The sequence below is a fragment of the Camelus ferus genome, chromosome 21 (assembly GCF_009834535.1).
Source record: "Camelus ferus isolate YT-003-E chromosome 21, BCGSAC_Cfer_1.0, whole genome shotgun sequence".
Taxonomy (NCBI): Eukaryota; Metazoa; Chordata; class Mammalia; order Artiodactyla; family Camelidae; genus Camelus; species Camelus ferus.
The window spans coordinates 21,669,632-21,682,154 of record NC_045716.1 but is presented as its reverse complement, the minus strand read 5'-3'; the positions used below and the strand labels follow the sequence as shown (position 1 = coordinate 21,682,154).

The window sequence follows — 12,523 nt, the reverse complement described above, 5'->3', positions numbered from 1 at the left end:
CTTAATGACCATAAATTAGGCAACGATTTCTTATATATGACACCAAAGATATGATCCATACTACAGAAATTTGATAAATTGGACTTTACCAAAATCAAAAATGTTTACTCTTCAAAAGATGCCATTAAGAAAATGAAAAAGACAAGCCACAGACTGGTAGAAAATACCTGTAAATCCTGAAAACGACAAGCCACAGACTGGTAGAAAATACCTGTAAATCCTCTCTATGATTAAGGACTTCTTTCCACAATATATAGAGAATAAGTCCTCACTAATAAAAAGATAAACACCACAAAAAAATTGGTAAACACCTTGAATAGACATTTCTCTAAAGAAGACATATAAATGGCTGACAAGATAATGAAAAGAGGTTCGACAGCAACAGTGATGAGGAACAAATCAAAACCATAATAATAGAGCACTCCACACCCACTACAATGACTGCTACAAATCAAAAAGACAGCAATAACAAGTGTTGCCTCCACAAAATACGTGAGAAGATTCCACAACTCTCACCTGGAGTTCCGGGACAGACAGCACAGATTCCTCAGAAGCTGATGACATCTCATCTTCCTCATCTTGCGTAAGGTCGTCAAAGTCCTCTTCTTCCTCTTCCTCTGGCCCATCCTTCTCTCCTCCAGTTTCTGGCCCAGCCGGGGTCCCCACTGACTGACCATCAGCGCTAGACAAGTCTTCGGGCTTCCCTGGGGGGCTGCTAAGCACCATGTCAGGGTCAGCGCAGGATGAAGCATTCTTTGGGGACCCTTTGCTCATTTCTCCCGAGTTTCCTCCATCAGCAGGCTCTTGAGAAGCTGAAGGGGCTTTAGCTGGTTGACTCCTCTCTTCCTCCTGCTGCAGGGCCGTCTGTATCTTCACCTCTCTAGCACCGCCTGACTCCTCACGTGGAAAGCCAGTGCCCAATTCCACACAAGGTTCCTCTTTGATTTCCTGCTTCGGGAATCCACCAGAGATTTCCTCCCAAGAGTCTTCAGGTTCCATCTTGACAATTACCTCTAAATCCCCAGGGGAAGAGTTTAGAGATTCTTGGATGCCCTGAGGCAGTGGTTCCATAGCCTGCCTCCCCTCCTCTGTTTTCACTATAGTCCAGCCATAGGAACTGCTGTCCGACAATTCTTCCTGGCACGCTCTGTCGGCCGGTGGAGGCCCTGGGCTGGGCTCCTCTTTGGGGAAGACAGCAGCACAGAGGGGAGAGAGTTCCTGAGGTTCTAATTTGGGTTCTAGGCCTTGAAAGGCATTTTTCCCCTCAGCCAAAGGACAACTGATGTCCACATTCACTTGGGCTTTCTCTTCAGGGGTGGATGGTACAGGAAGATTCACAGAGTTGCCAGAAACAATTAAGGGTGGGATAGAGGAGGCCACAAGAGGCTGGTTCAACGGACAGGGGAAGGAAGTGGGGTTAACTAAGAGGGTGGTGATGGGGATGGTCTGAGGACTCTGGGCCACAGCAGCATTCACAGGCTGGATCATGTTGCAGCCACTGCCAAGGCTCACAACCTTCACAGTGGTGGCAGGGACAGTGAAGATGACAGGTGCAGGGTGGAGGAGGGGAGCAGGCTTCAGACAGAGAGAGGTCTTGGCCCCCTTTCTCTTTGAGCCCCTCCGTTTCACACAGGGCTTTCGAAACTTAGAAGGACCAAGTGAGGGCAGCATTACCTTGGGCACAGGGGCAGAGGGGACCAGGGTCTGGGGCTCAATCAGAGGGAAGCTGGTCTTGGTGTCAGGGGGTGTAGCAGGCAGTGCTGCTGGAGTCTCAAAACTATCGCCCCCAGCGACCCCCGGCGGAGGGCCACCTGGCACTTTCTGTAAGACAGTGGCTGGCTGGATCATGCGAGGAATCCGGACCACCATTTTGCTCGGAGGGGCTTCTGACTGAGTTGACCTAGCCGGTGTCTTCCCAGAGCCAGAGCTAGATTGGAGAGAGGGGCTGGGTCTGATAAGGAGGGGCTTCAGGGCTGATGACCGCTTCTGGATGACCGCTTTTTCCTTCCTGGAAAAACGATTGGCAACTGGCTCCAGTTTCAGGACTACACCCTTAGGCAGCAGCAGTGGGTACCGAGTTTCACTCCCCAGTTCTGAGCTGCCTTTTCTAAGACCTGGGTCTGAGCTGATCTTCGTGGTTCTGATCACATTTCCTACCTCTCTGGCACCATCAGCTATGAGCCGCAGCTCCTCTTGGATGGATGGCAGACTGGCCTATTGGGAACAAGAACACTCTGATGCAGCACGTGCCAGAACTTGGTAAAAAATCATAGGGCTTTCGAGATGCAAAGGACCTTTTCAGGACAATCTCTAGACATCACTTCAAGAAGGATTCTTCTGCACAAGATCAAATGTCTACAAAGACTGCATTCCAACTGTATACTCTAGAAGCTCTTCCCTGAATCTCCTTTAGGAAACTATCATTTTAACCTTCATTTTTAAAAGGTTATAGAATCACCTGGGGGAAGAGTGGAGAAGGAGTAGAGGAAGGGTGACTGAAGATTTCTCAAGGCCTAGTTCTACAACCAAAGCATCAGAGGTGCAAAGTAGCCTTTGATGTTTCTGGTGACCTTCTGCTTCTGACACACTTTGAGGAGGAAGACTGTACCTTTAACCAGAATGGAAGCCGGTGTTCTTCCCTTTCCACAGGTGGCTTCCACTGATGTGGCTGGATCTCTTCACAGCACTTCATTAACACGGGCAGCTGTTTGGTCTTCTTATAAAACTGAGCATGAAGAAATAAAGCATGAGTTACATTCATTCCAGAAACAATGCCCTCTGTCCGGCTCGGGGGCGAGGTAGGCAGTGGTTTAACACACACACACACACATTCATCCATAAAACAGATACATGAACAGCATGTGCTGAATGCTTCTGCATTTCAAATTAACTACTACCTAATTAATGAAGATTTTACAATTGCTCAGTATCTTCTGACGCTCTCCATTCTGGTCAGCAGGAAGGGAAAAATTTTAAGTCACAGAGAAAACAATGCAAATGGTCATTTAAAATTTCCTCCTGCTCAACAGATGCAATGAAAGTGATTAACCTTCATCCTGGCCACATGGAAACTTCCTTTTAAGCAAATAATGGCGTGAAGGACATTAAAAGGGAAGGGAAAGAAGAACAGAGAGACTGAGGCAGTTCAGTTTTAAGAGTAAACAAAGGGAAACTGAACTTACACTGACAGTATGCACCCAATCATTCAACATTTGTTGAGTGTCTTCTGCTTCCCAGGCACCATGCTACAAGCTGAGCATACAAGTAAAGAAGCAATTCCTGCTCTCAAAGACCATACAGACTAATGGGAGAGACAACCAAGTAGACCAATAATAGCATTTTGTATCAAAAAGTATAAAGACGTGCACAAGAAAGTGACACACAACTCACAGCTGAACAATAAAGATTTCTCTGGAGCAGGCGCAACTATAGATGAATCTTAACGGACACTCTGCTATATGAGGCAGAATATACTTCATGTTCATTATCATGGACATGTTTAATGAAGCACAAAGAGATGGTCTGGCCACAACAACTAAGGAATGAGGAGAGACTTCAGGAGACAAGTCAGAGGCAGGCAGGACAGGCCATCTGTGCCATGCCAAGCAGTCTGAACCCTACGCTGAAGGATTACATGCAGGTGGCTATGGCAGCAACTCGCAGGACAGAATAAACGGGAGCCAGAATTAGACACCACTTAGAAAACCACTGCATTAATCCAGGTGTGACGGAGGCCTGAACTAGCCAGTGGGCACCCCAGCAGGAAACAGAAAACTGAGAACTTGGTGACAGACAATGGTGGTGATCAAGGAGGAGGAGCCGAGGAAACTCCTCAGTTAACGGGCTGAGAAAACAGCTAGGCAGTAACATCATTCCCAAAGAACAGATCAAAGAAGGGAGAGTGGGGGGAGGGGAGCGGCGGCAACAACTGGAAGGTGCAGAAGGAGACCCAAGTTCAGTGTGAGGAGTCAGTGAGGCAACCGAGGTGAGACTTCCTTTAAACAGGTGGTGACACTAAGCTGGAGCTCAGGAGAGAAATCTAGACCAAAGATACAGATTTGAAAATCACAGAGACAGATAATCGCAAAAATCATGAAACTGGGCAAGACCACACACAGAATTTATCACGGAACACTGACGCTGAGGGGAGAGCGGGGCAGGAGTGCATGAAGGAGCAGCTTGAGGTAAGAGTCCTGGTATCACAGGACATCAGGGGACAGGAGTTTGAAGAAGGAATGAGTAAACTACGGTTTTAACTGCAAAGTTAAATAGGATAAGAGCAGAAAAGAATCCACTCAGTGGCCAATTAGGAAATAATCTGAGATCTTTGTGGGGAGAACATCCACACTTCGACAGGTTCAACACTTAAGGGCTAACTTACTGTGAAAACAGGCAGCTTAAACGCATCCATTTGGCTTTGTCCCCTCTTAAAACCCCGTGAAAACAAACAAACAAAAAAGGAATTTTTTAAAAGGTAAAAGCCTACAAAGAGAGAGAAAATGAGAGAAAAGATAAAAGCAACACAAATTTCAAAGCTAAAAAGACATGTTGCCATAAAATTGTAAAACACTGGAGAAAAGGAAAAATCCTACTTGTTGCCAGAGGGACAGAAAAAAAAGAGATATCACACAAAGGTCCAAGAGTCCAAAGGGCACCAAATTCCTAAACAGCCAGCACTAGAAACTACAAGAAAATGGAGCAAGGCCCTTAAAATTTTCTAATAAAGTGATTTTCAACCTAGTGTTTAAACCCACAGAAGTGGGAGATCCAAATACAGACATATTTCAAACTTCTGATTCTGAATAATTAGAGATTCACAGCAAGTTGCAAAAATAGTACAGACCGGTCTTATGTGTCCTTCACCCAGTTTCCCCCAGTGGTAAGATCTTAAGTCGCCTAGTAACAACACTTACACACACAAACCAGGCATCCAGTCAACTAGGAAACTGACTCTGGTCATGTCATGTTATGACAGACCCTGAATACAGTTTAACTCTAAAAATGTGTTTCTCAAGCGCTCTTCCTCAGAATGCTACTAGGATGTGCTCCACTAAAACAAGGAAGTAAAGCAAACAGACATAGGGTTCAGAATTAAGAGGATCCAACACAAGTAAGAGGCAAAATGAGTCCCCAGGATGATGGGGCAGAAAAAGCCCGAGAAGACATCAGGGCCACAAGCCTAGAGAGCAACCTGGGTAGAGCGGAACAGCCTCACAGGGCTCTGGGAAGCATTTCTTCAGGAGGATGAAGAAGACAGCAAAACACCTAAAATATCTGAACACACTGAAAACAGATTTAGAAAACTGAAGTCGACTTTAATGTTGAACGGGTAATAAATACATAGTAAGATCAAGTCCCACCAACCCTCCAAAAATGCAATTTTAACTCCACGAGAAACAAAATATTCATCAGGAAAAGCAAAGTAATCATGATACACTACACAGCTCAGTTGTGGGAAAATTTACATAGTATTCATCATGGAAACTCCAAATACAATCTAGCCAAAATTGTGATATAATTACAGTGAGAAAATTGGACCTTCCACGGTTTACATTTAATAAATAAAACCTAAATCCATAACATCAAATAACAATTGTAAGAATGCTATCTGGATGTGAAGTTCAATATGCCATCCCCTCAAAAACCTTGGTTAGCAGGAAGTAGGGAGGAAAATACTGTTTTTCATGACAAGCCTCAAAGAACCATCTGACTCTTTAAACTGTTTCAACTATTTGCCTCTTTAAAGTGTACACTTTTATGACTTTGACATAAATATTTAAATAAAAAGAGTTAAGGAGAAGGATAAAGTGGCTGCTGCCTGTCCTTTGAAGAAGGTTAGAGTGAAAAAAGAAAGAGTGAATGGCTAGAGGGAAACAGGTTTGAGAAATATTAAAAAATATGAACCATTGTATATTTAGGGGCAATATCCATAACTGAGGAAGAAGACGACACTTCACAGGAAAAGAATGGATCACTGTCCCTGAAAGGCAAGAGGGTGATTAATCCACTGTGCAGGTGGGAGGAATTAGCCTCAGCTAAAAGCCTATTCATTGTGACCAAGAAGAAGAAAACCGAATGGCTGCACCTCGCCGAGGTACCCAGGGGCGCATGCAGGAAGCACTTACTTTAATGATGTTGTCAGGAGCTCTTTTCGTGTTGAGGTTCTTGATTCTCGTTGTCAGTTGGTGTGCAGTCTTGCAAGTGAGAAGGTACTTGCTGATGAGAGGCTTAGGAAACTCAGTCCCTTCGAAGTGCTTTAGCCCTAAAGCTAACAAACTGAGAAAGGAGCAATGACACTCAGTCACAGTCCACAGTCCACCCTGCTGAGAAGCCTCCCAGACGAACTCCATCCACATCCCATAATGCACTTTTTCTGCGTCTAATTCTTGTACAACTTAATGGCAAGTCAACAGAAAATTTCAGGTATTTACTGAGCGCTACTAAGTACTGTATGAGTAAGACTCCATGGGGAGTGCACAATCAGGTGGGAAGAGGAAACGCTAAGCATAAATCCCTCACAAGTGTCGGGACATGATGCGCTTTATACTCATAATATAAGTGAAGTTTGAAAGGAAGGAGAATAATTCTAATAAACAAATAAAAAATGAATAACAGGCACCACATCAGGCACATTAAATCGGCACCAACACTACCTCCCAACAAAACATTCAATCACCGTTACGCGTGTATGTGTGCTCATGGCGGTGCGGCCGTGCATATCAAGAGCTATAAAAGTGGTCACGACCTTTATCCAATAATCTCACTCTTGAGAATTTACCCAAAGGGATAAACTCAAAAGATTTTTAAAGGCTCTACACACGAAGATCGTGGGGAAGCCTCATTTACAGCTAAAACAACCGGGGGTGGGGGAGTGGCAAATTAAAAGACTATCTCAGGGCCATTAGTATTTAAATATTAATCATAGGGCTTTAAAAGACAATATACGGAAACAAACAAACAAAAGGACAAAATTAAAGCACAGAACACAGGAAAACAATTTCAAGAAGACGTTAGGTTAAAAAAAGCAAATCCAAAGTACACTTAAGTTGCCCATAATTACGTAAGACGCACAAAAAAGAAAAAATCATTCATCTTGGGGTGATTTAGGATAATGGATCAAAAAATTGCTTTCTTTTGAAATATTTCCTCTAACATTATTATGAAGTTAGTTTTTACAATAAATAAAAGAAACCATTTAAAATGTTTCAAAAATGCCCATGTCATTCCCTCAAAGAGCAGGGTTTGGCACTGCTGCAACAGGCACACACAGAGATCTGTGCCCATCTACACTGCTTTCCTTCTGGTCCTGTGCACCCAGTCTTTATTATACATGCCTTATTACCCCTAAGCTCCTCAAAAAAAAGAACTTGGTCTTCTCCTTGGGATATTTCGTGCTTTTGTTCCCTTACTATAAATCCTTACTTGTCCTCAGCCTTGGTGAAGAAACTCTTATCCTGGGGATTCTTTGCCTTCAGAGAACACACTGGAAGTAGCTCTGGATACATGAAAACCTTGCTTGTGGCTAGGGTCCAAGCTACTTGCTTTGGCAAACAGGGAAATTCATAGGCTGTAAGGAAAAAAATCTGTGATAAATGACATTCTGTAACAAAAGAGGGCTTCACAAAAGCTCTGAATCTGTTTTTGCATTTAGATAGAGCTGCCCCTACCTAACTCGGTGCCCTCCCACCCATCCACCCTCCCACCCAAAGTTTCCATAGTCTTTCTCAGTCTAACATACACCTTCTGAAAGAAGTCCCATTCACTGTTATTAAAAGTTCATTCTCTTATTCTTTCCTAGGTGGAACACTTAACACACTAAGTAATATAAATGCTTACAAAGCACCTTGTAATACCTGGCACACAGTGTATGCTCAACAAATTTTTACCTCCTTCCCCCTTTAAATCCTTGAAAGTTAAGTGACCTTCAGCGATTCTTTCTTCCAGGATAAGATTCCAACTTCTTTAATCTACCTCACAAACCTGGTACTCCAAATTTTATTTGATTTGGCTCTTACTTAACTTTCATTAAGTTCTCCTACATTCCTCCTGAGGTTCTCATCAAAAAGCCATAAAAAGAATGAGACAATTCAGTCTCATTCATTTCTGTCTTGCTGTCTAAGCCTCTCAATTCCAGGCACTTCTGCTTTTCCAGAGTTAAGCACTATAATATCCATTATGTGTGCTTCCATAAGTGTTACCTTTATATACCCAGAAGAAAAACACAGGGTGCTCTATGTGTAAGTTATTACTATAAGTTCAGTGTTAAGTTTTCATTACCAACATATAACTAATAAAGTAGTTGGAGATCAGTGTCCATGACTTAACGCACCAAAATCCAACTATATTCAATTTAATTGGAAGAGTCAGGAATTTAAAATCAAGTCCAAAGACAAACCCAAATCCAGAGCAAACCACAACTAATTTGCTGAACCATGAAACAAATCAGAAGCAAATACCTGGTTTAAAAAAACAGCAGATATTTTCTCAAAAAATACTAAACCAATGCAAGGTAAAAACCAAAGCTGCATAAACATTTCTTTAAAATACTGAACGCGGCAAATGTACATCATCTCTAATTTGTTCCTACCTCCCAAATCAACATGTCACTCAAAATGGAGATGTCACTACAATCATTACAGGAAATAAAATGATCCTAATAAACAAGAGAGTAAAAGCCTAAACACAACCTGACTTTACCACCTGACTTCCATCTTTATCAGTCTGTCTTGACCTGACGCCTAATGCTTACCCTCACATCTAAGTCCAAACCTTAGCACCGAGTGCCACCTCTCTACCCTCCACAGCCGTGTCCTGTCCACTGCCTCCATCCCTTACTTAAGTCCTAGTATTATCATCTAATTCTAGAACTTGGATAATGAGCACAGAGGGAGGATACAAGACAGAAGGAAGAAATTACAAATATCCTATCTCCTCCAACCTCAGGAAACTATCCCTAAGAAATTACCTACGGGCTAAGACTCCCACTTCTCCTTGTAAGTTAAAACTTCAAGCGGACACATCTGCCCCCTACCGGTCTTCTTGACAGTTTTACGAGGACTCCAGTCAACGCTGACATGTGTGTTGAAGTCTTCAATGAGCTGCATAGCTCCCATCAGGTTACAGGGTTGGAACAAGGTCTGAAACTTGGGGTTGAAATGATGATGAACGGCGATGGAGTTTTGAGCAAAGGTTCCCAGCTCTTTCTGGGAAAACAGGACACAAAGGAAATCTAAGTTTCAGACAATTAATACCAGCAGCCCTTAGCCTCTGAGTGAAAAACTGTCCTTCCTATAACAGGATAGAAACAAGTAAAATTCATCATAAAGTCTTTCACAATTAACATTATTCCATTAAGACCGCTCTTTTGCTAAGTCCTTAGAAATTCGGGGATTTGTGAAGCACTAATTTGTTCTTGTTTTATTCTCAGTCTGAGTGTTCCTCAGCCTTTTGGACATACGACGTAGGCCCCCAACTAGAATTAAGGTTCTCAAGAATGAGAGCCATTACTTAAAATAGAAAAATAAAAGAGAGAAAAGAAATTGTTTTGGGTTTCTCTGAATAACACCTAGAACAAAGTACTTCTCATGATCCTCTGAACAATCTGAGACGGAGATACACCATGCTGACTATCCAAGGACGCTTAGACTACTAGCCAACATACTCCTCAAACTCCAAAAAGACTTACCCAAGAGGCAAAGAATATCATCTTTACGAGCCCTGAAGTTCAGGGGCAGTTTTTATAGAATTTAAAATTTTGAAATTAAAAGACCTCCCTCCAAAAGATTTCAAAATGTCATGAGCGATATTAATTTTATACATAAAACACTGATAGGATCCTTATAAATATTTAATAAATTCAATAAAAAGAACAGAAGTACTAAAAAACCTAAGATGGGTAGCTCTAAAGGTGAGGAAGAGAACCGAACGAAAAAGTAAGAGGGACTGTCTAAAGAAAACTGAATACACTCTCCGTCCTTTCATGGGAATCAATGGCTCACGTTCACTCAGCAAACGCAGGAGCCATACAAACAGCTACCAAAACATGCAGGAAAGAAGAATAAATGTAGCTTATGATGGGGAAGAGCTGTGAGAATGACTTCCAAACTAACTGCATACTCAATTCCTTAGAGTTAGGGATATTTGAAACCTTACAAGAAGTATCTTGGTGGTACTGGCCTCCGAACTGAGACTGGGGTTGGAGGTGGCGAGAAGGTGAATTTGCGTCAAGAGTTGAACATGCTGGAGAGGGAAAGAAAATAATACAGTGATGTGTTATGATGTTGTCATTTCAGGAACTCAGAAGACCATACTAAGATGTAAGCACTTTTATCATATATGTTTTGCTTTCTAGAGAGACTATGAGAACAACACAGTATCTTGGTATGAAGTTTTTTCTCAGATACGTTCCCCTTGAGCAAAATAACAGAACCAGAGGAAGTTTAACCTCAAGCCAGAGGGACTTAGATTAGAAAGAAGAAAAAACTACTCTGGCAGTAAGGCTGTTAAATTTAGAAGGGATTGCTAAAGATTCTTTGAAATCTGTAATTCTGAATACTTTCAGGGTGCTTGCATGCACTCTTACGTGAGCCATAAGGACACGAACATGATAACCTTTCAAGATCCTAACGGATGATGTGAAGATCCTGTGGTCTGTGGTTTCCATGGTTATTAAGACACCTATTTCTGACTTTTGTAAACCTGCTAATTTTTGGCTTCAGAGTCAAGCCAATGGATGATCCAGCATTAACATTACAGAGAAGAGTCTCACCTGTTGCATCTGCTGCTGGAGTCTCCTCCTCTGTGCTGGGTCTAGAATCAGAGTCTGATGAACTTTCTCACTCTGGGGCTTAACCCTGTCTACTACCTCCTGCTGCTGTTTGGCTGAAGATTTCTTCATCTTCGGCTGTTCAAGTAGCTCCTTCACTGTGCGATGCTGCTCATTTAGCAAGTTGGCCAGTGGTTCCTCAAACCTACCCCCAAAAGGAGATGACTGAATGTGAGTATTTCCCTAGGTCCACAACACATCCAATTCCTTCTAATGGTGGACTAAGAGAGTATGAATGATTTCCATCTACTCACTTGCCTAAATATGAACACGTTATCATAACCCCAAATCCATTCTTGCTCATGAATCCATTTTCCCACTGGAACCATTCTCAACCCATCAGTCAAACTAGAGGCACAGACTCATCTTTGATTCTCTGTTTTGCTCTTCCCCACATGTGACCTGGCACCAAGATCTGACCACGCTTCTAGAGGAGCAGCTCTGGAACCTTCCACTTCTCTCCTCCGCCACCGCCATTGCTCTAGTAGAGCTCCCTGTTATCTTTCACCCGGACTTAACCCCAGCTGCTTTTCTGGGCTCCAGAGATTTCCATCCTCCCAACTCCGCTTCTTCAGGGGATGGCTAATTTCCAGATTTCACTTTAGTCAACAGACAAACTCCTAGCCTATACAAATCTTCTCCCAAAGTTGTTAGCATAGATTCAAATAAGATGATTTCAAATTGTCCCCTTCTAAAATCATTCCTGTAAATAATATACAAATGAAGGGGACAATAAACAAAAATCTAAGAGCAGGGAAATGTCTGCATTCAAGGAGCTACTGGGAACCCATCATTTCAGCATCACACTGATATCTACTTTAATATAGGACTTGTTCTTTTTTTTAATTTATTTTTTTAATTGAAGTACCATCAGTTACAATGTGTCAATTTCTGGTGTACAGCACAATGTCCCAGTCGTGCATATACATACATATATTTGTTTTCATTTTCTTTTTTTTTATTAAAGGTTATTAGAAGATATTGAACATAGTTCCTGTGCTATACAGCAGAAACTGTTTTTTTAATCTATTTTTATATATAGTGGCTAACATTTGTAAATCTCAAACTGGGACTTATTCTTAATGGTGATACAGAATCTTCTCAAAGCACAGCATCTGCTCTCTCATTTACCTATTACTCCCATCCCAGCCTAGCTCCTCCCATTCTCCAACTCTTATCCATTCGGCTGCCCTGCCTTCCTTTTGTAAAAAGTCAAAGACCAAACAAACAAACAAACAAAGTCAAAGACCTTCTAGCATGAAGTAAGAAGGGGATGTACTAAAACACATCATAGCTTATGATAAATGGTGATAAGAAGGCTCAAGTATTACCCTACTATGCACGTACTGGGAAGAATTTAACCATATTGTGCAAAAGGCATAGGCAAAAGAATACGTACTGCGATTTACTTACATAATGTGATATACAGACATACAAAGCCAGTCCACCGGGTTAGAAGTCAGGAAGGCTGTCACTTTGGAGCGGTAAGGAGGGAACGCAGGTTAGGCTTTAGGGGAACTTCTACTTTTTTATTTTTTGCCTGAGGCACTATTAGCTGGTAGAAGTATCCCATGCGAGAAAAGACAAAAGCTGCAAGAGTCGTAAGGAGTAGGTAGGAGAATCTTAAGTGAGCCGCGCCAGATACCTCACGAAGCAAACAACGCCAAGAGCGCTTCCGCATTATGCATAGACTCCGGC

The 12,523-nt window shown here is 42.3% G+C and overlaps 1 protein-coding gene across 5 annotated transcripts in view; it reads right to left on the bottom strand.

Annotated features, from left to right (window-relative positions):
- Positions 1–12,523, bottom strand: part of YY1AP1 (YY1 associated protein 1) — a 21,562-nt gene extending 9,039 nt beyond the window's left edge. For 2 of the 5 annotated variants that reach the window (XM_032464089.1, XM_032464091.1), the window contains exons 1-8: positions 12,239–12,523; positions 10,769–10,970; positions 10,153–10,239; positions 9,032–9,203; positions 7,423–7,567; positions 6,126–6,276; positions 2,609–2,725; positions 517–2,214 (exon numbers count right to left, since the gene is read on the bottom strand). In XM_032464089.1, coding sequence (XP_032319980.1) covers positions 517–2,214; positions 2,609–2,725; positions 6,126–6,276; positions 7,423–7,567; positions 9,032–9,203; positions 10,153–10,239; positions 10,769–10,970; positions 12,239–12,258 — 2,592 coding nt within the window. In that variant the 5' untranslated portion in view covers positions 12,259–12,523. Of the gene's footprint in view, positions 1–516; positions 2,215–2,608; positions 2,726–6,125; positions 6,277–7,422; positions 7,568–9,031; positions 9,204–10,152; positions 10,240–10,768; positions 10,971–12,238 lie in introns of those variants that run through there. The other 3 variants (XM_032464090.1, XM_032464092.1, XM_032464093.1) reach the window with 2 other exon arrangements.